Source organism: Xiphias gladius, chromosome 2 (assembly GCF_016859285.1).
Source record: "Xiphias gladius isolate SHS-SW01 ecotype Sanya breed wild chromosome 2, ASM1685928v1, whole genome shotgun sequence".
In the NCBI taxonomy this organism is placed as follows: domain Eukaryota; kingdom Metazoa; phylum Chordata; class Actinopteri; order Istiophoriformes; family Xiphiidae; genus Xiphias; species Xiphias gladius.
Window position 1 is genome coordinate 18,784,260 of NC_053401.1, and position 23,507 is coordinate 18,807,766.

Sequence of the window (23,507 nt, forward strand, 5' to 3'; positions counted from 1 at the left end):
TTGTTTATGTGTCAATTTCTTTGTGTGTGTGTGCAGCCCAGAGAAGGCTCTGAAGGACTCTCTGCAGCCGTACGAGGCAGCCTACCTCTCCAAGTCCCTCTCTCGACTGTTTGATCCGATCAACCTTGTGTTCCCTATGGGCGGCCGCAATCCACCCTCCAATGATGAGTTGGACAGCATCATCAAGACTATCAGCAGGCACGTATAGTAGATACCAAATTGGGTCCCTTACAACAAAAACCCAATGGAAGTGACAAAATCATTCAGCACTGCCTCTGCCACTTCTTGTCACTCAACAGTGTGTTTACATGTTTAACGGCTATGTATTTATCTACCAAGACATTTCAGTTGCTCAAGTGTTTATAAAATGATGTTATTAATTTATTAAAAGATTAATTTACACATTGAAAATTTTTTTTATAAGAGCCACCATGTGATAGGCAGTACTCTTAGTGATTGTTAAGGTGGAAAAACTTACGTCAGGTGTGCATAAACACAAAATATGATTTAATTTGACAGAGAGGTGTCTTTCATTTAAGTCAATACAAACCTAGGGTACATCCCAATTTCCCTCACTTGCATCTTTTCCTCACATCATAGTATGTAACGACTGTTTATGTTTTGGAGTTTGTTTTTTGCACATACAGTATGCATTGTCCAATAATAATGAGGATGCACAACATCAGCACAGTGGAGTTTTTATTTAATCTCTCTTTATGTTTCACCTTACTAGAAACAGTTTGACAAACATCTAGTATTTATCAAAAACCTGCATTATTCTTTATTTATAATGTGTACAAACCAAACCAAAGTGTGTGGGTGGATTTCACTGCTCAGACATAGAATGCAAATTACCCATTACTTCTAGCAGCAATGTGTTTTTAAAAAAAAATGTAATAATTATTTGCATCTGCATTATTGATATTTTGTTTGTAAATTGCTTATTTGATAATACAGGTTATGATTAGAATGTCGTATAATTTGTAGAAATTGTTTATTAGACCAAATCTTTTCAACAAAATTTAAATTATGTAAACATATCTAACACCAAAATACATTTCACCCTCGACACACTGGGCAGCCTCACATATGACTGAATGGAAATAATGATAGACAATAAAAATATGTTTATTGCTGAAAGGCAGCAGAATCACCTCCTCTCGCTGGCTATATATATAATAGAGATTTAAATCATGAATATCATGAAGGTTGATTAATGTTGATTAATCAAATCTAAAAATTGGGGGTACTACTCTTGAGTTGGTTCTATTATTTGTCTGTCCACTTCAGTATAAAACTGTGGTGATGTTGTGATGTAGTATTAGATCAGTCCAATCAGCTGCACTGTCCAACTACTGACAGATTTTCTAAAAAAGCGTTGTGCCAGGCTGGTAAAAGACTTCAGTGAGGGTTGGGCTTGTGTGTCCTTGCTCATATCTCCTCAGAGATCCCTTCTTGCTCCTCTGAGCAGAAATAAGAGCATCGAAAAATCCTTCATGATGGTGGACCAGAATGATTTCCAGGTCAAACGAGGAACGATAAAATAAGGGAAATGGGATGCTCAGTAGCAGTGTGCTCAGTTCTGCCTCTAGTGCTGGGAAGATACACTGACATGAGAAGTTCGGGCACCCCAACAGATTTGAGCTCTCAGATAACTTTTGCCAAGGTCTCCTTAATTAGCTTGTTTGGTCTAAGGCTTGTTCACAGTCATCGTTAAGAAAGTGATACGGATTGCGTTGGATTTGCGTTGTAGCCAGTAGCATGGGGAACATTTCACTGGTAGAGAGAAGAATGGATTAAATTTAATACCAGCAAATTCTGGGAGCAAACATCACACTGTATGTAAAAAACCTGAAGATGAAAAGAGGACCGCTTCTATAACAGGGTAATGATCCTAAACACACTGCAAAATCCACGATGGACTACCTCAAGAGGTACAAGCTGAAGGTTTTGCCATGGCCCTCACAAGTCCCCTGACCTAAACACCTTTGGAAATCTGAGGATAGATCTAAAGAGTAGTGCATGCAAGATGGCCCTAAAAATCTCACAGAACTAGAAGCCTTTTTTGGGGGTGAAAATCACCCAAACAAGAATTGAAAGACTCTTAGCTGGGTAGAAAAATAATTTACAAGCTTGCCAAAGGGGGTGTTAGTAAGCACTGATCATGCAAGGTGCCCAAACTTTTGTTTCAGGCCCCTTTCCTTTTTTGTTATTTCAAAACTGTAAGAGAAAACTTTTCCATGGTTACGGTTTATGAATTAACTACCATTTTAATTACTAATATTACTGCAAAACACAGGATCTTTCAACGACAGCGTGATGCAGTTCTGGATAGCTGCGAGATGTAATGAATCATAAAAATGGGGATAAAAGCGCACACCTTTGGAAAGTCTCTTCTTAAAGGCATTATATTTGCAATAAGTTGTGCTCACAAAAATTGACAGTAGTAGTGTGAAGAATGACATAAGAGAGCTTGAAAGAGAAGATCTAACCTTGCCCTCCTTATTGCAAATTACACATGGCCAATCGTAAATTGGGATTCTGGGTTGACGTTTTTGGAAAGCTTCCCTCTGAGAAAGGGAATTTAAGATGCTCTGCAACCATCTGACAGACATTTATACATGTTTAATTACAAAAAAATCTAAATTTTTCTTACATCAGCAGCCTAAAAAAACCCAGTGAAATGAGCCATTAATTTATGAGGCATTTCCAGTAATTTCACATTATATATAATAATATCAAGGCCATTTAATAAAAAGAATATTAATTTATGTATTACATTTTGATATCTCTCTTTCTGTCTTCATTAATTGCTTTCTCCCTAACCTGCAGATGCATGCGTATTCGTTATCTCAACTTAAAAAACATATGCGATGAGTCATTATTGATCAAAAAACGGTATGCACGCAAGCTAAAGTTTAACTGTGAACATAGTGTATGGCTTGCATTTGCTAATTAGCCGGATTATATTATTTGAGTGGCATTAAAATCTGTCTCATTTATTTGTTTGTTTGTTTCCAGTGAGCTGAATGTAGCATCAGTAGATCCAGATCTCTCCCTGGCTGTGGCCAAGAATGCTGCCAAGACCGTCCAACTCTTCTGTGTCAAGTCAGAACAGCTGGTGTGTACAGCATTGTATGTGTACATGTTGGTGCAATTCTAAAATTCTGAATCAAAAAGCATCCATTTTGATCATGTCTGTTTAAATACCAGATGGCACCATTTGCTCCACTTTGTAATTAGTTCATCAACTCAATAATGTTGTAACGAAGAACTTCAAAAGGTTGGATAAATAGACAGTTTAAAAATAAAATTACAGAATTCTAGAAAATTGATTTATTACAGTTGTTCCTCTTATGTAGCTTTTCTATATACCATGCATTGCCTTCCTGTGTGTCTCTTTTCAATCAATCAGTCAGTCAATCATACCTCTCTCTGTCTGCAGTTGTGTACTCAGGGTGATGCCAGTCAGGTGATTGGTCCATTAACAGAGGGCCAGAGGAGGAACGTTGCTGTGGTCAACTCCCTCTACCGTCTGCAGCAGGCGGTTGCCAAGGTTGGAATAAATACTGCCTGTTTCTCTGCTGAACAAATAAACTTGTTTATTTAGAATTTAAATCAAGAATGCAGCACAGTCATGCGCTGCGATAGTGTGGTCATTTTTATGATTTGGACACCAACCTTAAAGATCACTGAAATGATTTTTAGATTTCTATTGTGATTTTAATGTCAAGCTGGCATTCTCACTTAATAAAGTTCTTGAAAACGTTAGGTATAAAATAAATGTGTTGAATACATTTGCTTATTATAAGACTTACTACACAAATTAAAAAATGTAATGTGAGTGCTTATGACACCCTTCAACAGCTAAATATACAAGATCCAGTAGCTTCCAGAAAAACCTAAGCCACAAGTCAACACTATTATCTTTGCAGAATTGTTACATCTTTCCTATAACTTCAGTGATCTTATTTTCAACATTTTGTTACTTAACAAAGTCCATTCTCTCGTGCATTAAAGATCTGGTCACACTGACAACCCTTCGGCTTGTTACAGTAATCACAAATGGATTGCTTGGCCGTTCAGATAGATCAGTATTACAACGACTCACTACATTTTAAAAGAACACAGACAAAGACATACAACATTAAAACCAGCTACCAGCTTAAATGTTGTGGCTGATCTGTGTAGAATATAACTGAGCAGGTTGGAGGCTAACATTGCCTTATTTCTCCTTGCTTAATCAGCTTTACTCAATTACAGAAAACTGATTTTGCTACATTGGCATTTGTATAGCACAAGGGAAAAGCACAAGAGTTCTAACTTGATAAGTTATCTTTGAGAAATTATTTTAACTTTATTTTAAATTAGGTAGCATCAATGTAGTTTAGTCGACTTTTCTGTCAACGGAAGCTTTACTGTATCTTAATTTTTTCCATTGTATAGTAATTGGTAGATTAGTGAAATAAATTTTTCTTCCTCAAGATTGTCCACAGCTGTGGCTTTGACAGCTCCAACATGGCACACACAATAGCGCACACAGTTCTCTGACCGTGTGTGTGATTTAAGTATTACCTTTCTAAAGCATAGAGATGTCACGTAGACATGCACAAGCACACACGTACGTGACAGGAAGCAAAGGAAATTAAAGGGGGATAAAAGGAAAAGTAGTCAGGTTGCAATGTGTTCTCTCACCCTCCTCCATTAAAGATGTGTAGTGTGTCCTGGCACAGCAGCTGTGATTAATAGCATAAAAAAGCAGATTACTCCAGCATGAAATATTTAACCACAAGGCTTTAAAATTTTACGGTGTAAAAACAGAGTGGGAATTTATTCCAGGTGGGTGGGGGGAGGGACGAAGAGACAAGGACAGGTTGTGGAACAGCGAAGGTAGATGGGAAAACAAATACTTGGGATGGGAAAACTGGATACTTGAACCTAACTGTAGACCTGTTTCAAATCTACCCATCAAAGAAAGATCCTGAAGAAAGTATTTAAGGAGCTTCTTTAGTGCCTTCCTTTCTTAGGTTATAACATTTAGTTAGTATTTCTTGATAGGCCCTCTTTCTGGTTTCTTACTTATTTAACATTTCTCTTTCATTATACATACTTCCACTCAGCTAAACTGTTCTACAGCACAGTTTAAAATGTCATAGCAGACAACACACATCAGTACAGTACAATTTGTTCAACGTATTACAATTTGGAAGTATGACAGCTGAAATTAAATGAAGACAAAACAGAAAGTATAGATACTGTTGATGCTGATTATAAGAGAGACAACATTTTAGGTGAACTTAAAACAGGCTCAATCGGAGGCAGAAAGTTCGGGTGCCATTATAGATTGCAATTTAAATATTAGTAAATATTAACTATGTCACTAAGACCACTAAAACCACATTTTTCCACCTAAGAAATATCTGACCATTCCTGCACCTTCTGATGCAAACATATTGATTAATGTGTTGTTTTCTCATGTTGACTAGTGCAGCGGCCTTTTAACTGGACTACCCAAGAAATCAGTGACTTCAGCTTGTACAAAATGCAGCTGCCAGAAGTTAAGCAAAAAACAAGTAAAAGAGGCCACATTGCAACAATTCCAGCATCTTTGCAGTGGTTTCCTGTTTCTTCTCTTGTTGTCTCTAATGTCTCTCAATTGATATGATTACATAGCTCTGTGGTTTAGTACCTCCATGCATTTGTGACTGTCTCTCCTTGTGTACTCCCAAACTTTGCCTCAGGTCATAGAGCTCTACAGCATTAAATGGTACCAGTACTTAAGACAGATGTATCAAGAAGCAGACTTTTGTTACTGTTGACCAAAACTGCCTGCACATAAGAATCACACATAAAACTGCTGTAAATTGTATGTGTTATAATGTTTTTTATACAGTTTGATGTAGAACATATAGAGCTTGCTTTTATGTTTGAAAGTTGCTATAAGTATAAAGTTAATGAATTAATGCATGAATTTATTTTGTTTTTTTAACCTTTGGCTTCCTGTGTTTTGTATTTGCAGATTATTTCAGGTATGGGGTTTTGTCCACCGGCTTCTGCAGAGGCCCTGTCTTCTTCTTTGGAGGTATCTCAGCAAAGAAGCTTTTCTTTTATATTTTCATTCCCCTTCGTACTTTTATACTTTTTCCTTAAAGCAAAGCTTCCTAAGCGCATGTGCATTAGTAGAAAATCCACATTCTTCTGTGCTGATGTCTTCGACCTGCAATAAAATAACACATGGAACAACATTTTCTTCGGTATATTATTTTAATGGACCTTTTTTTGTCAATTTACAAAAGGCCTGATACTCTCATCCTTTCATCATAACTGTGAATTAGAAACTTGGACCATTGATTGAATTCTCAGTGGAGCTTTTTATTAGGTGTGTAAGACCTACTTTTTAAATTTATGTATCAATTTTTCAACTCTGCACCAATGTTAATTTAGGTAAATAGTTCGATTTAGTTTAAGTCTTAGTCTTTTTATGAAAATATATTCACAAAAGCTTTTTAAATCTAGGTTTTAGTCATTTAAATTTTTTGACTTCTAACCATTCTGAGACTACAGCTGTCATCTTTGATGTATACAGTCACCATGGTTAAAGGTGCTGTATTGCGTGTTTGGCCCTGGTTTGTACCTCTTACATTGTAGTACTATTCCAATCAAGTCACAGAGCTAAGGAACCATTATATACTGTATAATTGGGTAACTAGTTATCTTTGAAAAACCCAGAAAACTAACACATACCACTGTTCTGAAGGTATTTCCCAAATCTTCAGAGACTCCTCTGTGCATCTGGATGAAAAAATGTTTTATCTGCTGCACAACAAGGAAGACTTTCCTAAAGATGAAATGTATTCCTTATCCTGCTAGCTGGATAAGGAATAGTTGCTCACTCACTGCCTTTTTAGTTTGAGTGTCACTTTCATATTGGAAGATGTTAGTTTTCATTGACAAAATGAAAACTGCTCTGAACTTTACAAGTGTGCTGGTGTGCATTCATCTTTTAGAGACTAGTGACAAGCAAGATTCATAAAATTTCTTTGCTTCAGACATTTTTTTGCACCTGTCCATTTACTGGAAGACAACAGTCAGCAGTTACCTAGGCATTGGGCTTACCTCACACTCACATACATTATTTTCTACAATTGTTGCAATGTTTTTCATGATGGGAATCTGTCTGCAGTCGGCTATGGTTTAAATTCCTGTCACATATACAGAGACATAAACTCATAGGCACACACTCTCTAGTGGATCAGACATTGAATTTCAGTTGATGTTGGTGGAGACGGAGCAGAGAAAAGATGCTGCTTCATAGTGTTCTCATCAACAGACACACAAACACATACACCCACACAGCTGATAACATGCTCATATCTCGAATGTAAATCTGTAATCAGACCTCATATATATGTACCTACTGCTTACCTGACTACACAAGTTGCTATGGCAACAGGGAGCCCCTAGTCACAGTTAATGAGCAGTTGTTAATGTGATTTGGTCTTTGTGGATTCACAGTAGCTGTTGTCAGGTCTGGATTTGGAGTATAGGTTTGCTCCTTTTGTCTGTTTATATTTCTACTGTACATCCTGACAAAATTTTGTAGCATAGGACTCAGTTTGTTTGTTTTCCTCTTTTTAATTCAGGGAGTGCAGGCCCTGATGAGCAGTGCAGTGCAGCCTCTCCTGCAGTCAGTGAGCGACTCCATAGAGGCTATCATCATCACACTACACCAGGAAGACTTTTCAGGGTAAGTGACGTGTAGGCTGTTTGCAGTACAGGAACTTTTCATGGGACCTGGGAATGATTCGAGGAACTCAGGAACCCTGTGTTTTGACTGGAGGAACAAGCCATATTACAGGAACTTCCTATCTTAAGTCTTTAATTAAGATAGGAAGAGCATAAGATAGGATTTTTCCCCAATTTGAAATTACAAAAGCAAATCCTACCTAACTTTAGGAATCCTTTCTTGCCTCATCCTATGTTATCTTAGGTTAGGAAATCCTAAATACTCAATCCAGCATTGGTTATCAATTTTTATGTCTGTTACCTAGCAACTGAAACTACTTATCTCATCTTGCTGTGGTATTTTTTTTAATCCATTATATTTCTCATTGAAACGTACAAAAAATTTTAAAAAACAAAACAACGATGTGCACTTATATTCAATACAGATGAGTTAGAAGTATCGGTAACATCTGTAGAAAAATCCAAAGATTTTCTTTTTGGAAAAGTTTTCAACAACGCTAACTCAGGAGATAAAAAAGAGAGAGCGGGCTAAGATAGCAGACGCAGTCTCCGCTGTATCTGGCATCCAGTGGATCATTGATGCTATACAGAAGAAAATAAGTACAGTGACAAGTGAGACGAAGAGGAAGGCAGCTCTTATAGCCAAAGAGCAGAAGAAAATCGGTGGTGGCTCCTACTGTGCTCCCTCACTGACCCTGGTAGAAACCCGTATTGTGGGTCTTGGGAATGTGAAATGGATTAAACAAGTTAGCTAAGTGTTAGGAGAGTTTAACAATCATCTGAAAGTCAGGAGAGTTTATTTAAGATTTTGAGAAGTTAGAAAGCTTGTGTAATACATTTTTCCTATCTTAAGTTATGATAGGAAAATTGACTTCGGAACTATTTATTGATTGATTTATTTCCTAAATCAGGTCATAACCCTCATTACCATGCTTACCAAACAGTTAAGATAGGATCTACAATTTAGGAAGTTTCTGAAATATGGCCCCAGGAACTAGATTTGGTTCCTCAGCACTAAGTCCTTGTCCTTCAAAAAGTCCCTGCTCTGGGAATACTGTGCTGAACAATGCTGACTGGTCAAAAACAAGCCTCAGGCTGCTACACCTTGGATTCTATTTTTTTGGGCATAAAAGACTTATCTAAATTAAACCATATGAAAATTTTAAAGGGGAAATGTCTGTTTGGTGGAACTGCTGACGAGTCACAGACCGGGGCGTGACAAGGGGCACACAACTAAACTTTTTTTTTTTTTTTCCAAGTCAAAAAGCCAAAAGGAACAATCTTTAACAATGTGTTGTATTTTATAAGTTTTTTTTAATGTAAAGTCTTAATTTGAAAAGTAACGAGTCACCATTGTTGTCAGATAAATGTAGTGGAGTAAAAAGTACAAAGTTTTCCTCTGAATTATAGTGGAGTATAAGTGAAAAGTGGCATAAATTGGAAGTACTAAAGTACAAGAAAAAAATCTTTAGTACAATACTTTAGTAGAAATAGTTACTTTCCACCACTGATTCCTGGAACTGTTGGGTCAAAAAAGGGAGACTTGTCTCTCATACCCCTCTCACCATAGCCCCACTGATAATGGACTTTTGAGGCTGATTCCAATATCTGGGAGTTTAAAAAAAATCAGTAATGCTGATTGTCAGCCTATAGTATTTTTTTTTTTTCATGATAACGTAAACAAACAATTACATGATAATGTAAACAAGCTATTTTTTTTTAAGTTTTAATATTTTACAATGTAAAAATCAACTTGTCAGTGCTCTCTGATGGACAAATGATGTAATGAAGGCACAGTTTCTAAATGACCTCTCGTTGTTTGGGATTGCTTGGGTATCACATAAATGATTCTGTACTTTTTCTATTCAAACAGAAATTTAATTTAAAAAATAGTTATACAATTCACGAAAAGTCTCACAAGAGGACTTAAAACAATATTCAGGTGCCCATACATATGTCAGTTAGAACATCTCCCTGTTATTTGGGTTTGTTATCCAAACAGCGAGGTAGAGAAGAGAGCTTTTTAATAGAAACAAACACACAGAATGTTACTCAGAGAAAAGGTACTAGTACAACTGCCACTGCCTAGGTATATATATCTTTTATAAATGGCATAACACAAGGATATTTTATGGTTTTTTGTGTGTAATTCTAATGCAATCTAATAAAATTTGTTTGCAGGCCTCTGTCCAGCCCTGATAAGCCTGATGTTCCATGCTCCCTCTACATGAAAGAGCTGCAGGGCTTCATCTCCAGAGTGATGACTGACTACTTCAGACACATCCAGTGCGCAGACTTCATTTACGAGAGCACTGAGTCCATTGCTCAGAGAGCCATTGAGCTGTTCATCCGCCACGCCAGCCTACTGCGCCCATTGGGAGAGGGTGGCAAGATGAGACTGGCCGCTGACTTTGCACAGGTGAGGAAGACCTTTCTGAGGTGGATCTTTTCAGACCGCTCCTCTCTAGGCTGTGTAAAGTCTATATCTTTTAACCAGGACAGTTGATAAATTATTCAGCAGTGATGAAATCATGGCTTCACCATACTGAAATGTATATGTCTGTACGTTTATGTTTGTTTGTTTTCATGTGTGTGTCAGATGGAAATGGCAGTAGGTCCTCTGTGCAGGAGAGTGTCTGATTTGGGGAAACCTTACAGAATGCTGCGCTCCTTCAGGTGTGTATGCTCTTAGATCATGAAAATCAATACACATAACAATCCTTTTTCCTCTTTGACTTTAGTATAAAAACAAGGACGAATGATGTTCGTCAACATTTTGGTAGTAGTAGTAGAAAAAATATAGTCTTTTCATCAGGAGCTGATGGTGATTGAAGGGTCAATTTACCCAAATAACGACACATTTGCATTATGGCAGAAAAATTTGAGTGTTGCCCTTCTGAGTGAAGGGTTCTGGAGGGGAGTCTCTTGGAGCTGACTCATTGCCATTGTATTGGGCTGCAGACAGTAATTTCAGAGGGTGAACTGAGCCTTTGAGAAAAAATTTAAAAAAAATTTAAAATGATTATGATAGTGCTTTTAAAGGACAATACCTGTAGTTTTCCATGTATTAGCCCAGGAACTACAAATCACATTTGCTTGTTGACCGGCTCGACCAAATAATTGCAGAACACTGAGTTACCTCTTACTTCTGTTAATTTATTGTCACATGATAGTGGAGTTAGTAGCAGGTAGTGGTGTGTTCCGGAAACTGTTTCATCTCAGATGAATGTGAGGTGTATTGTATTCACAAGCTAATTTTTTTAATCCAACTAGGAACACTAAGTCATAAAAATGATCAAGTGAATTTAACAGGGCTGTTGTTCAGCTGCTGATGCAAATCAAATTTCAGAGTTTGCTTAAAGGCAGCAGCAAGGAGAGGTTTGAAAATGATCCTTGCTTGCAACTAGGTTAATTTTAATTAAAAAAACACATAAGTAGTAAAGGTGAGTGTAATGCATTCTCTATCTCAAATGTCATGTCTCTGCAAGTTGATCGTCATAACATACAGAAATGGACTGAAAATTTAATGTAAATGAGAACCAATGTAAATATAAATTCTACATTATTTGTAGTTAATGGGATAAAATATTGAAAGACACCAGTGTATTCCTTTAAGCCTGACTGTGTCCAGTAAACAGTATGTTAAAGTTCATTCTATGTTTATGCTGCAGGCCACTACTATTTCAGACCAGCGAGCTGATAGCCAGCAGTCCAGCTGTGGGTGACCTGATCCCCTACAGCACCTTGCTGCACTTCCTCTTCACCAGAGCCCCATCTGAGCTCAAGTCACCTAACCAGGTCTGTACACACACACACATACACAATGCATGTCCCTATGATGACATGAGTCCCAATGGGTTAGTGTGCATCCAGGTTAAAATCCCCACTGGGATATAAGAACAAGGACACATACATTCACACACAAACTACAACATTCTGACCTTGCCAACTACTCTTAAGTTAGGACAGAGCCTGGCTAGAAACTGACTTTCTACAAAGTAATCCACTATCTCAGTGATTTGAGGATTCTAGATAAATTGGGATACAAGGAAAAGTATTTGTGTTTAGACTACACCAAGTAAAAGAGCTTTCTCCCTCACAGAGAGCAGAGTGGTCCATAGCCCGTTACTCCCAGTGGCTGGATGATCATCCCTCAGAGAGAGACAGGCTTACCCTCATCAGGTAACCTTTAATTTTTTGTATTTCCTTATTCCTTGGATAGTTTAGAGTGCCGGTACATCACAGGCCTAACACACAGTTAAAGGTGCCCTGTAGAGTTTCTCACCAAAACACATCGTGTGTATCCTTGACTCTAAAATGGTGAATGCACTTCATTCCTCATAAAAAATTTGCAAAGCTGATGTTTTTTTTTTTTTTCAATATTTTTAAACCTGCATTGTTTGCATCCATGCTTGCTACGCTCGCAGTCATCTTCTTAACTGCCTTTACTGGCACATTGCAGCATTTTCTACCACAATACCATCACCTGTCAATCAATCAATTAATGAACAAACAAAACGAGTAGCCACTCGTAAAAAACATTACTCCATACCACTATTAGTGTTCAGAAAGGCTTGTATACACAGGAGGCAAGACCCAAAGCCTATTTTTACAAGTCTTGTTTCAACAATCAATCACTACAGTGATTGTGTGTTGGGTTCTGAGTGCTGCAAAAATGTGGGTGACCTACACTCAATACTGTGCCTGGAAGGCATCCTGTGTAAACACAAATGGAGGACTGAAGTTGCTGCTGCTCTGCTATCATTCTGCTATCAGTACTGAAAGCGCTATACGAAGTTGTTCAGCCTCTGTATTAGTCAAAGGAAGGCACTTACACCGCTCCAAGGAGACCGGAACATCACCATCCTTCCAGCCGACAAAGGAAGATGCCCAGTGGTGCTAAACACAGCGGATTATCACGCCATTGTTACCAGTCTTCTAAGCGACACAGCCACGTATGGGGCACTAAGGTGAGGACTTTGAAAAATAAAACTGGACTCAGATGAAACCATGGTATCCTATGATGTCACTTCACTCTTCACATGCATTCCTAGCACAGAAGCAGTTAAAGAAAGAGAAAGAGAAGAAACATTTAGGAAACGACTGCTACAGGACAGCAGTTTACCCAACAGAACCAACCTCACCCCTGACCACGTATGCGACTTGCGTGACCTCTGCCTGACTACCACCTATTTTAAATTCAATGAAGGTTTTTACAGACAGAAGCACTTCTCTGCCATGGGCTCACCAGTGTCACCAATAGTAGCTAATCTCTACATGGAAGAGGTGGAGAGCAGAGCCCTGACCTCTTTTCCAGGAGTTGCCCTCAGCCACTGGTTTAGTTATATGGATGACACCTGGTCAAAATCAAAACCCATGAAGGTGAATCCTTCACTGAACACATCAAAGCAGTGGACAGCAACATCAAGTTCACTCGTGAGGATGTCAGTGGAAATAGCCTAGCCTTCTTGGATTGCACGGTGCACATCGAGAACGACAGAAGCCTCATTGAAGAACATTGAAGTATACCGGAAACCCACACACACAGATCAATACCTAGTGTTTGACTCTCACCACCCTCTGGAGCACAAACTGGGGGTCATCAGAACCCTACACCATCTGGCTCGGAATGTTCCGAAAAGGTTAGAGGGGAAAGAGAAGGAACATAAACACATCAAGGAAGCACTTAGAACTTATGGTCAACATGTACAATCATTTCACTAGTGATTGGGCCTTTGCCAAAACCGCAAAAAGAGGCAGAACAGACAGAGAAGAAAACTGCAATAAACGAAACAACATCGTCAATCCCTACGTTGCTGGATTATCTGAAAAACTCAGGAGGATCTTCTACAAACATTGAAAGAGGAGTGAAAGGAGCCGTCTTTGTCAATCTGGAACAACCATCATTAAACAGAGGAGGTGGTCTGAGACACCACCTGTCATCCACCTACAATGCAGTTCTAAATTCACTCCCCAGACAGCTGAACACCCGTGCCCACCGTGACTCATGTGACCACAACAACTCACATGATGGCAGGACGGGTCAACGACTCACTTGTCACCTTAACGACCCTCTTGTTAGCACCCATTCACACCTTGACCCAAGTGATCCTAACGACTCACATGAGGACTGGGAGGGTCAACGACTCATGGGACCATCAACCACTAACAAGTGTTGCTGATCTCACCAGAGGATAAACACCTGGAACTCTCCACTAGTCAGTTAGAACTGAAGAAGCCTTTCGGATGAGAAGCGAAACATCTTCAAGAACTTCAGGCAAGTCCAGTTGCCTTCGCATAGCACTTACAGAATACCATGACCTGGATGACTGAGAATATTCACAGACATAACTCTATATCAGACAGCACTGTCATGATGAATAATATGTGGACACACTTTTATCTCACTGTGATTTTAACCTATGAACGATCTGCCTCAGGTGGTAAACTGTGTATTGTCTGTCTTCCTTAAACGACTACATAAAGGTTGCCTCTGAAAGTTTAGCCATTTTTGCCAGTTAACTGCAAAATAATTTTTTTAACACCTACCATCATTTTCGGATTGATTTCCTTCCCTCCAGGCAGCAGCTGGTTTGGCAGAGACATATAACATGCTGCATATCGATAGTTCACCAAAGTGAACAGTTTGAACAAGTTGACTTTATTTAGGGTCACAGGTCGGTTATTGTTATGATGAAATACAGTTGAAAGAGCACATGACCAAACAAAAAAAATGTCCCCTTCTAAAGACACAGGAGTTGTTGAAAGTAAGTACATACGTATGTACTGTACTTAAGTACACCCTTGGGGAACTTGTACTTGCATATTATAGTTTTCCTATCATTTATACTTCTACACCTCTAGCTTTCAGAGGAAATATTTGTAGTTTTTTAACTACTACATTTATTGAAAGGCTATAGTTATGTTACTTTTCTAGATTTTCGGTTAAAAGAATCAGCTTATAAAACATGACCCATTGTCATAGATTAAACTACTCAGCTACAATATTAAAACGCTCATGTTACATAACATTACAGTAATTTGGCAGACGCTTTTTTTAAAAATCAGGCTTAAGTAAGTGCTAACGAGGGTTATTGAGATGCAGTTTGAAAGGGTGTTTTTTAGCCTGCTGTAGAAGATGGTCAGTGACTCTGCTGTCCCGACGCCAGTGGCTAGATCATTCCACCACTGCGAAGCCAGAACAGACGAGAGTTTCACCAAGATTAGTGACCACGGGGTCCTCTGAGTAATGGGACAGCTATATAGAAGAGACACACAGACGCCACACAGTCTGAAGGGTCAGAGTAAGCACTGTTAAATTAGCTCAACAACTTGGTTGTAAACAGCATCCAGTATATTTTCTCCTCTTGAAGCAAACTTGACATGTTGATGGAATTTTGGCAAAAGTCTGTAAAAAATTTTCACGATTGAAGTCACTGGCAACGATGAAAAATCTGCTGTGTGTGCTGTTTGTTTATGACTGATGTCACTGTGCAGCTTTGGCAGACAGATTGCTTACAGGCACTACAGCCGTAACTCCCTCAGGAGATTGTACGGCTGTCAACCTCATGACTGTAAACTCCACCAGCGCAGGGCTGTCTTTAGACACTACAACAGCATTTATGCACCATTCCTGGGGGATATATGGATGGATTACTGAACGGGCCTACTGCACATAGGCACAAAACAACAGTGGGCTCCTGGGCTTCACCTGCAAAATGTCACTGAAGGAAGCACAAGGCAACAAAGAGACGCAAAGAAAAATTAATAAACAAAAAACTCAGCAAAAACATGCAAATGAGAAAAGAAATATGACCACTTGAATGGATTCAAAACAGCTACAAAGAGATGCAAAGTGACCACAAAGAGAAGCAGAGAACCACAAAGAAAATGGACGCACATAGCTGCAGGAGTCTGATGTCACCCTCCAGCATGGAGGGAGTTGCAGTAGTCCAGGAGATGATAAGAGAGGAATCCACGTGAAGCTGCAAAGACTGTTCATCATCCAGGATCACTCCCAGGTGCTTTGCCTTCTGAGATGGCACTGTCAGGGTGTTGTCATGATGACAGACAGGTCTCAATGAAGTGAACCTCAATGAGGCGCACAAGCTCAGTCGTGTCCAGGTTGAGCTTTAGGTGGTGCCTTGACATCCACTCCGAGATGTCAGCCAGACAATCAGCCTGCTTCCATGATGAACGTTAATTTATCAGTAATGAAAATAATCACAAAGGGGCCATTCTGCTGTCTAAATCCTCTTACTTTTGACAATTTAAGTACATCTTGCTAATAACATCAAAAATAACTTTTTTTTCATTGAGATACTGGGTTCAACTGTTTATTTAGGTACACAGTACCTAAATATGCCAAGTTTTTTGATTAGTCATTCACTTCTTGAAACATGCAGCACACTGCCATAATCAGCAGGAAATTTGTTTGATTATTTCCTAGTCAAAGTAAGCTGTACTTTGAAAACCTATTCTTTGTGATCTTGAGTTTCTATTCTAGCCATCACTAGATGAAATGTGATCATATAATCATCTACTGTAACTGTGTATTTCCTCTCTTTTCTCCTCTAAGGGGCGCTCTGGAGGCCTATGTGCAGTCAGTGAGGGCTCGGCAGGGGAAGGAGTTTGCCCCCATCTATCCCATTATGCTCCAGCTGTTACAGAGAGCCACCAGTGGTTCACAGGAGGTTAGAGCCTGAAGACGACATGGCTGTAGGCGTGCTGGTATCCAAACAGAGCAGCTTTGGGTCATAAGCTTCTTTCTGTCTGACTACATCACATCACCTTAGAGGGTATGTGAAGACAGAGAATGTCTAGCTCTGTGCACACTAAATGAAGCCTCTGTTGGACACAATAATTTGACTGTAGCAGCTGTATTTCAGCTTAAATTATCTCTTATTTTTACTGTTTTGACTTAAATCAAGGGACTTTGTTGTGTAGGGATATGTGAGAGATCTGTATTTGAAGGTGTTTTTCTATTCTGATACAAACAGACAACAAATTTAAGTATTTGAGTTACCACAGCTGAATATAAGAAACATTATTCAATTATAAAATTACCATTTGTAACAAATTATAGTGCATTTATTAAAATTATTCAGCTCTAGACTGGTTGTACAATGTGTGTAAAACGTCAAATTCAAACCACTGGAGCAGAGTTGAGATCGAAAAGTTTACTTTTTAGCTGAATGGCTCAAAGGGACAGGTAAGGTTTTTTCCCCCAACTTTCTCCACATACAGCTGTAGAAAATGGAGTTTAAGTGTGTCTATACACCCGTTATATCAATCTGTGACACATTAATCAATGACTCTGGAGAATAAATGGGGAAATATTTGCAGTACTTTTATTTGTACATTACTTCATTAGAAGTATGGATCTCTCACACACAAACACACATACACACAGACAGTACGACAAGAGCAGTATACACAGGTGTAATCAGATGGGCCATTTCCACTGGTTGGGAGGAGGCTCCTCTATCAGCGGCTCCCATGGTTTCCACTCAGACATCTTCCTGGACAGAGCCAGCTCACACTCTGCCTGCACACACCACACAGAATTCAATAACACTTTGATAAACTCTGGTTTCATTGTCACATGCCCAATAGCCAAGTAACACGTCCTGCTTTAAAAGAATAGTTGGACATTTGGGGAAAACACATTCACTTTATTGTTGAGAGTGAGACAAGAAGATTGATTTTAGGGGGAAACAGCTGGCCTAGCTCTGTTAAAGATCAAAAATATACCTACCAAAACCTGTGAAGCTCACTGACGTGTATCATGTTTATGTAATCCATAAACAAATGTAAAAACTACAATTTGTGGTTGCAGTTTTTAATCGAACGTAGTAACATATCGAGCTCCATATCGGTTGGCAACCTTACAACAAAAACAAGACTCAGGATGTAACTGCTCATCACTGCATTACATTACTGTTTGGACTAAACAAATTAGTAACATGTTCAATCAGTGAGCTTTAGAGGTGTGTATATTTTTTTTCCTCCGCTTCCAGTCTCTATGCCTCTGGACTCCAGCTCTACATTTGACACACCGACCAGAGGTTGATATCTACATAACCAACTCTGGCGTTAAAAAGCATACTTCCCAAATTTTTTGAACTATTCCTTTAATGCATGTTACTGCCAATGACTTAAGTTAACTTTGTGGGTCACCTGAATGGTGCTTGCTACAAACTGTAATGGTTTATCATCCCAGCCATCTTAAGTATTGAATATGAAATGAACACTAATTTTTGGGGTTACTATTTCTTGAGCTCCGAAGTGATATTGGCAGCCCAGAATCCAGGTACAAGAATCAAGTGTTCAAAATAAATGAGTACAACATAAGATGACTGGATCAGAAAAATAAATATTATAACGGATGTAACACCACACACTCTCCTGACTGTCAACAACTGTTGGCTAAGACTGTAACCCCCTCAGTTTAACTTAACCTCATAAAGGCACTACTAGGCCGACTGACAGTACCAGAGGGAATGGACATAACAATGACCTACCTGGAAAATGACTTCTTCAATCTGACCACAGTTTATTTTATTCTCCAGCTTTTCAACATCAGGCTCCTATGAAGACAGACATATTTTTACCATATCAAAAATCCTCCATCTTCAGTTTCACCATTTAGACAGAATATATCTTCCCACACCACAGCCTGTTACTCACCATTTTGACGTGGTTGAACCGCTCATTGACCAGCTGCTCTGTGTACTTCCTGTAGGCAGCGTCCTGTGGCATAGTCTGCAGTGAGGCCAGGATCTTTGAGTAGAGGATCCTCAGACGCTGAGTGGAAGAGCAGAGTGGGTTAGGAGGAGGAAGAAAAAAGGGCTACTTAATCTGCTAGGGTGTTAACCACTGACAGCTGGAGGACTGTGATGATGCACATTATTTTGTGGTTTTAATAACTGTATGTTAACCATTATGTCAGAGGACCAAGGTCTGGATTATACAAAGCCAAACAGATAGATGGAGGGGGAGCTGTGTTGCACAAAGAGGGTCAGCTGCTCACCTCATGTGGATTGTGGGACACTGCCAGGCCAACCAGGCCGGTCGTCTGGAAAAGAGCAGCAGGATAGAGACACTTGTTAAGTCTGAGTCACTTCAGCTCCTACACCACCTTTCACTTGATCAACTTCAAACTTCATTCTGTGCAACACTGCTATTGTGCTTGGACAACCGTAACTGGAAAAAGGGCTGCAGTATGATTTGAATAAAAACAACCTTGATCTTGATGTAAAGACATGCCACCAGACAAAAGATTTAACTATCAATGAACTGAAGACGTTCCATTGTTAAGTACCTCACACACACACAGCTAAATTGCTGTTTTAAAAGCTCACAGCCTGAATGGGACAACCATTAATCAATACCCTGTCCAGTTAACCCTTCCAAAAATATGTGTGTGTCTGATGATACCTGCAGGTAGCAGCATTACATCTTACATTAATGGACTGTAGTGTTCTCATAGCAGTAAAATACCCTGAATACTACACAATCTACTATATGCCACCTACAGACAATGTATATATACATACACCGATGATCTTATACCCATAGAGATCAGTTTAATTATATTAATAAAATGTGTATTGTATTCAACCGCAAATAGAAATTATTTCTCATGTGTGCTGAATACCTAAAATTTAGTAAAATTTGCACCTGTAAGTGTATCAAAAATTATCATTTACAACATTGACCAAATAACTGCAGTATAAGTATGTGTCAGTATATCAACGCACCAACACCTTCATACAGAACATTCCTAACAGCTGATTGCAAACTCCATAACACCAACATGCCACATTCAGTGTGGCCCACTGCATACCTACCTTACTTCCTCTGAGGCCAGTCAGATTTGAGGGACAAAATGTCAATATTAATGAGCTCAGCTGCCACAACTGACTGGAGCACAGCACTACATCAAGGCTTGAGAGAAACCAGAGAAATGTGAAGGCATTACCATCAGCTGACAGCTGTCCCCATTCTAGGGCGCCAGTAAACCTGCTTTTATCCGTCTCAACTTTGTGCAAGAGACGACAGTAATATATTTTGTTTGGGTATATCATTTTGCAGTTTCCAAGTTTTCCATATTAACATTCAAAAATAATCTAGGTTATGTTTATGAGGTTATCTTTTTGTTTATCAGCAAAATTACGCAAAAACTACTGAGCTGATTTTTTTTTTTTTTTTTTTTAAACCAAACTTGGTGGAGGGATTGGGCATGGGCCAGGGAAGAACCCATTACATTTTGTTTAAAGGGGCAGATCCAGGAATTTTTTAAAATAACTTTCCATAACATTGCGAGATAGGCCATTTTTCAGACATCTGTATGTACGTATGGATCTTTGTTTTTTTTAAAAAAGATATATTTATGGTGTTGAGATCTATGACTTTGTACAGTTTGGTGCAGATCCAGATGATAATCCGGATCTTATGGAAGAAAATGCTGAATCCGCATTACACATAGAGTTGTACTTACTATGTTTTATGACAAATAAATCATTTATCTTATCGGACTACTTCCTTTTTCCTTTTATTTTTCCATTACAGGAGCTAAAACCAACGTGTGGAAGATTGTTTGGCCTTGGCGGAGGTACGCGCTCTACTTACTGCTATTCTAGTTTCTAATACGTTTTTGTAAGTTTACTGAGGAGAACTGCGTCGTTTGTTGCAAACTAATTTCAGCAAAAATCGAGAAAAGTAGTCTTCAATTATCAGAGTTTAGTTCGTTTTGTTGAGTTTTAAGGCAGCTGTCAATATTCAGAGGGAATAACTTGAAACAAATACTCCATTAACGCCAAAGGAAATGCTCATTCACCGTTAATTTATATTTATATTGTAACCATGTGTCGGCTGTAGACGGGTGCTGCATTTCTGCATGCTGAGCTGACCTGCTGCGCTCTGAAGGCCAGTTGACGGACCAACTCAGCGTTTTCTATCATTCTTAGATGATCGATTAGGAATTAAGCGCCACTGCCTCCGCCGACGAGGTAAACCTGACATGGTGTGAATACACACAGCGAGGTAACGCGGTCGCAGTTCGCTCCTCTTTAACCACTAACCTAACCCAGCTAAGTTAGCAAAACAGCTGACAGCTAGCCCAGTCACCGCAGCGTCTCCTTCACGCTGCAAACTCTGCCTATGTAAGTCAGCCACGCTAATACAGCCTAGTAGTAATACAGCATATTGCAAACGATATCAATTTAGCGGATGCCGCATCCTTTAAAGAGCCTCTTTCTGGGTCTGCAACAAAGACATGACCTTAACTCGTACCTTCTTTATCAGCCCTGCCATCCTCTGCCCTGCGAACACTGTCCCGTCTGCAATTTCCGGCCACTAAATATGACGTGTTCGTTTTCTTATTTTTTTTTTTTTTTAAAACCAAACTTGGGGGTGGGATTGGGCATGGGCCAGGGAAGAACCCATTACATTTTGTTTAAAGGGGCAGATCCAGGAATTTTTTTTAAATAACTTTCCATAACATTGCGAGATAGGCCATTTTTCAGACATCTGTATGTACGTATGGATCTTTGTTTTTAAAAAAAAAGATATTTATGGTGTTGAGATCTATGACTTTGTACAGTTTGGTGCAGATCCAGATGATAATCCGGATCTTATGGAAGAAAATGCTGAATCCGCATTACACATAGAGTTGTACTTACTATGTTTTATGACAAATAAATCATTTATCTTATCGGACTACTTCCTTTTTCCTTTTATTTTTCCATTACAGGAGCTAAAACCAACGTGTGGGAAGATTGTTTGGCCTTGGCGGAGGTACGCGCTCTACTTACTGCTATTCTAGTTTCTAATACGTTTTTGTAAGTTTACTGAGGAGAACTGCGTCGTTTGTTGCAAACTAATTTCAGCAAAAATCGAGAAAAGTAGTCTACAATTATCAGAGTTTAGTTCGTTTTGTTGAGTTTTAAGGCAGCTGTCAATATTCAGAGGGAATAACTTGAAACAAATATTCCATTAACGCCAAATGAAATGCTCATTCTCCGTTAATTTATATTTATATTGTAACCATGTGTCGGCTGTAGACGGGTGCTGCATTTCTACATGCTGAGCTGACCTGCTGCGCTCTGAAGGCCAGTTGACGGACCAACTCAGCGTTTTCTATCATTCTTAGATGATCGATTAGGAATTAAGCGCCACTGCCTCCGCCGACGAGGTAAACCTGACATGGTGTGAATACACACAGCGAGGTAACGCGGTCGCAGTTCGCTCCTCTTTAACCACTAACCTAACCCAGCTAAGTTAGCAAAACAGCTGACAGCTAGCCCAGTCACCGCAGCGTCTCCTTCACGCTGCAAACTCTGCCTATGTAAGTCAGCCACGCTAATACAGCCTAGTAGTAATACAGCATATTGCAAACGATATCAATTTAGCGGATGCCGCATCCTTTAAAGAGCCTCTTTCTGGGTCTGCAACAAAGACATGACCTTAACTCGTACCTTCTTTATCAGCCCTGCCATCCTCTGCCCTGCGAACACTGTCCCGTCTGCAATTTCCGGCCACTAAATATGACGTGTTCGTTTTCTTATTTTTTTTTTTAGGGGGGGGGGACCTTTGACCGTTTCCATTCACAATGTTTAGTACTCGGTAAGAAACCTCAGAGGCGGAATTATTATTATTATTATTATTTTTTTGCTTAGGAAGGTTCCTGACTGAGTGAAATGACCCGGAAGTATCTAAGTGGCAGCCCGGTCGAATTCTCTCATTGCTAAGGAAAGGAGCTTCATTGCTTCCTAGCTTATCTCCTTTAGCACAGGATACACTTGACTTTCCTTTATGAAAGGAAAGGAAATAATGCCGTCCCACAATTCCTTGCGGCAGCAGCATTTAAAGCGACGCACCATCCGGCCAGTCACGAAAACAAACGATCGTGACCGAAAAGGGACGCAGATCATCATGTGAGTGACCGTTACTTGTTGACTTTAGACAATGTTATGAACGTTACGCTGCTGTTGTGTAATTTTCAGAGAGAAGTTAATGTTGTAACCATTGTTCACGTTGCATTAGTTATGTAGCTTCATGTTGAGCGTTGTTGCATTTCCAGCCTCTAGGAGTAGAATTCGTTGTAGTTTCAGTCACGGATGCGGAAACCCTTCCCTTACTAACGGAAAGGTTTAAACTGGATCATATGCACATACAGCAGTGGTAGAAGTATTCAGATCCTTTACTCAAGTACAAGTATCAAAAAAGTACCAGCAACGTAATACTCCATTGAGGAAAACCATTGCGTAATAGTACATGATTATTAGCAGACAGTCGCTCTATCTTTCAAGAGGAGATGTGAGAATTGTATGCCAGATGAAAGCTCTTGAAACTTAGGAACTATCTTACATAAATATAACAGTAATTTTCATGCAATCATACGAATTGGGATTCATGTGGATAAATGTGTGTGGACAGGAGGGGAGCGTGAGCAACTATCTCAATGTGACAACCGTTTTGTTTCACTTTTGTGACTGGTAACCTGTATTTTTTTTTTTTTTTTTTTTTAAATTTCATTTCCAACCTAATGAAGTACCGACCGCAGCCAGTGTCTCTACCGACGGCCTGTCTCCCTCTGCTGTTCCGTCCTGAGTGTCAGAGAGTGGTAATCAGGACACCACCTGTGTGCCATTCAGCAGGATTCATTTTTGATTCCACCCACTGTTCTTGGCATTTTCTGAGTATATTACTAATTTAGTCCGACCCAAATTTGACTGGTCCCAAAATACAGCCACCAG

General features: G+C 39.3%; 2 protein-coding genes across 4 annotated transcripts in view; one reads left to right on the top strand and one right to left on the bottom strand.

Moving 5' to 3' along the window:
• The window catches only part of cog5 (component of oligomeric golgi complex 5), an 81,328-nt gene extending 64,235 nt beyond the window's left edge, over window positions 1-17,093 (top strand). The window contains exons 13-23 of one of the 2 annotated variants that reach the window (XM_040151272.1): window positions 37-198; window positions 3,022-3,121; window positions 3,446-3,556; window positions 5,487-5,558; window positions 6,020-6,082; window positions 7,644-7,747; window positions 9,928-10,165; window positions 10,346-10,422; window positions 11,418-11,544; window positions 11,849-11,928; window positions 16,325-17,093. In XM_040151272.1, the coding sequence (XP_040007206.1) occupies window positions 37-198; window positions 3,022-3,121; window positions 3,446-3,556; window positions 5,487-5,558; window positions 6,020-6,082; window positions 7,644-7,747; window positions 9,928-10,165; window positions 10,346-10,422; window positions 11,418-11,544; window positions 11,849-11,928; window positions 16,325-16,451 (1,261 nt within the window). In that variant the 3' untranslated portion in view covers window positions 16,452-17,093. The remainder of the gene's footprint in view (window positions 1-36; window positions 199-3,021; window positions 3,122-3,445; window positions 3,557-5,486; window positions 5,559-6,019; window positions 6,083-7,643; window positions 7,748-9,927; window positions 10,166-10,345; window positions 10,423-11,417; window positions 11,545-11,848; window positions 11,929-16,324) is intronic. The other variant, XM_040151280.1, reaches the window with a different exon arrangement.
• On the bottom strand, window positions 17,075-22,273 carry ndufa5 (NADH:ubiquinone oxidoreductase subunit A5). Of its 2 annotated transcripts, none has more exons than XM_040151336.1 (5): window positions 22,227-22,273; window positions 18,779-18,823; window positions 18,436-18,552; window positions 18,270-18,335; window positions 17,075-17,293 (listed from the first exon to the last, which is right to left on the bottom strand). In XM_040151336.1, exons 1-5 carry the CDS (start codon window positions 22,245-22,247, stop codon window positions 17,192-17,194), a joined length of 351 nt encoding a protein of 116 aa, XP_040007270.1. In that variant the 5' UTR covers window positions 22,248-22,273; the 3' UTR covers window positions 17,075-17,191. The 2 variants fall into 2 exon arrangements, with proteins under 2 accessions (XP_040007270.1, XP_040007261.1); XM_040151327.1 differs by lacking the exon at window positions 22,227-22,273 and adding an exon at window positions 21,043-21,139.
• Window positions 22,274-23,507: the final 1,234 nt, after the last annotated feature.

Excerpts from the sequence above, each read along its gene's own strand:
- ndufa5 (XM_040151336.1), bottom strand. The coding sequence starts at position 22,247 with ATGGCAGGGCTGATAAAGAAG. Across the intron at positions 18,553-18,778 it reads TGTCCCACAATCCACATGAG|CGTCTGAGGATCCTCTACTC; the intron begins GTGAGCAGCTGA and ends TCTTCCACTCAG. Across the intron at positions 17,294-18,269 it reads TTGAAGAAGTCATTTTCCAG|GCAGAGTGTGAGCTGGCTCT; the intron begins GTAGGTCATTGT and ends TGGTGTGTGCAG.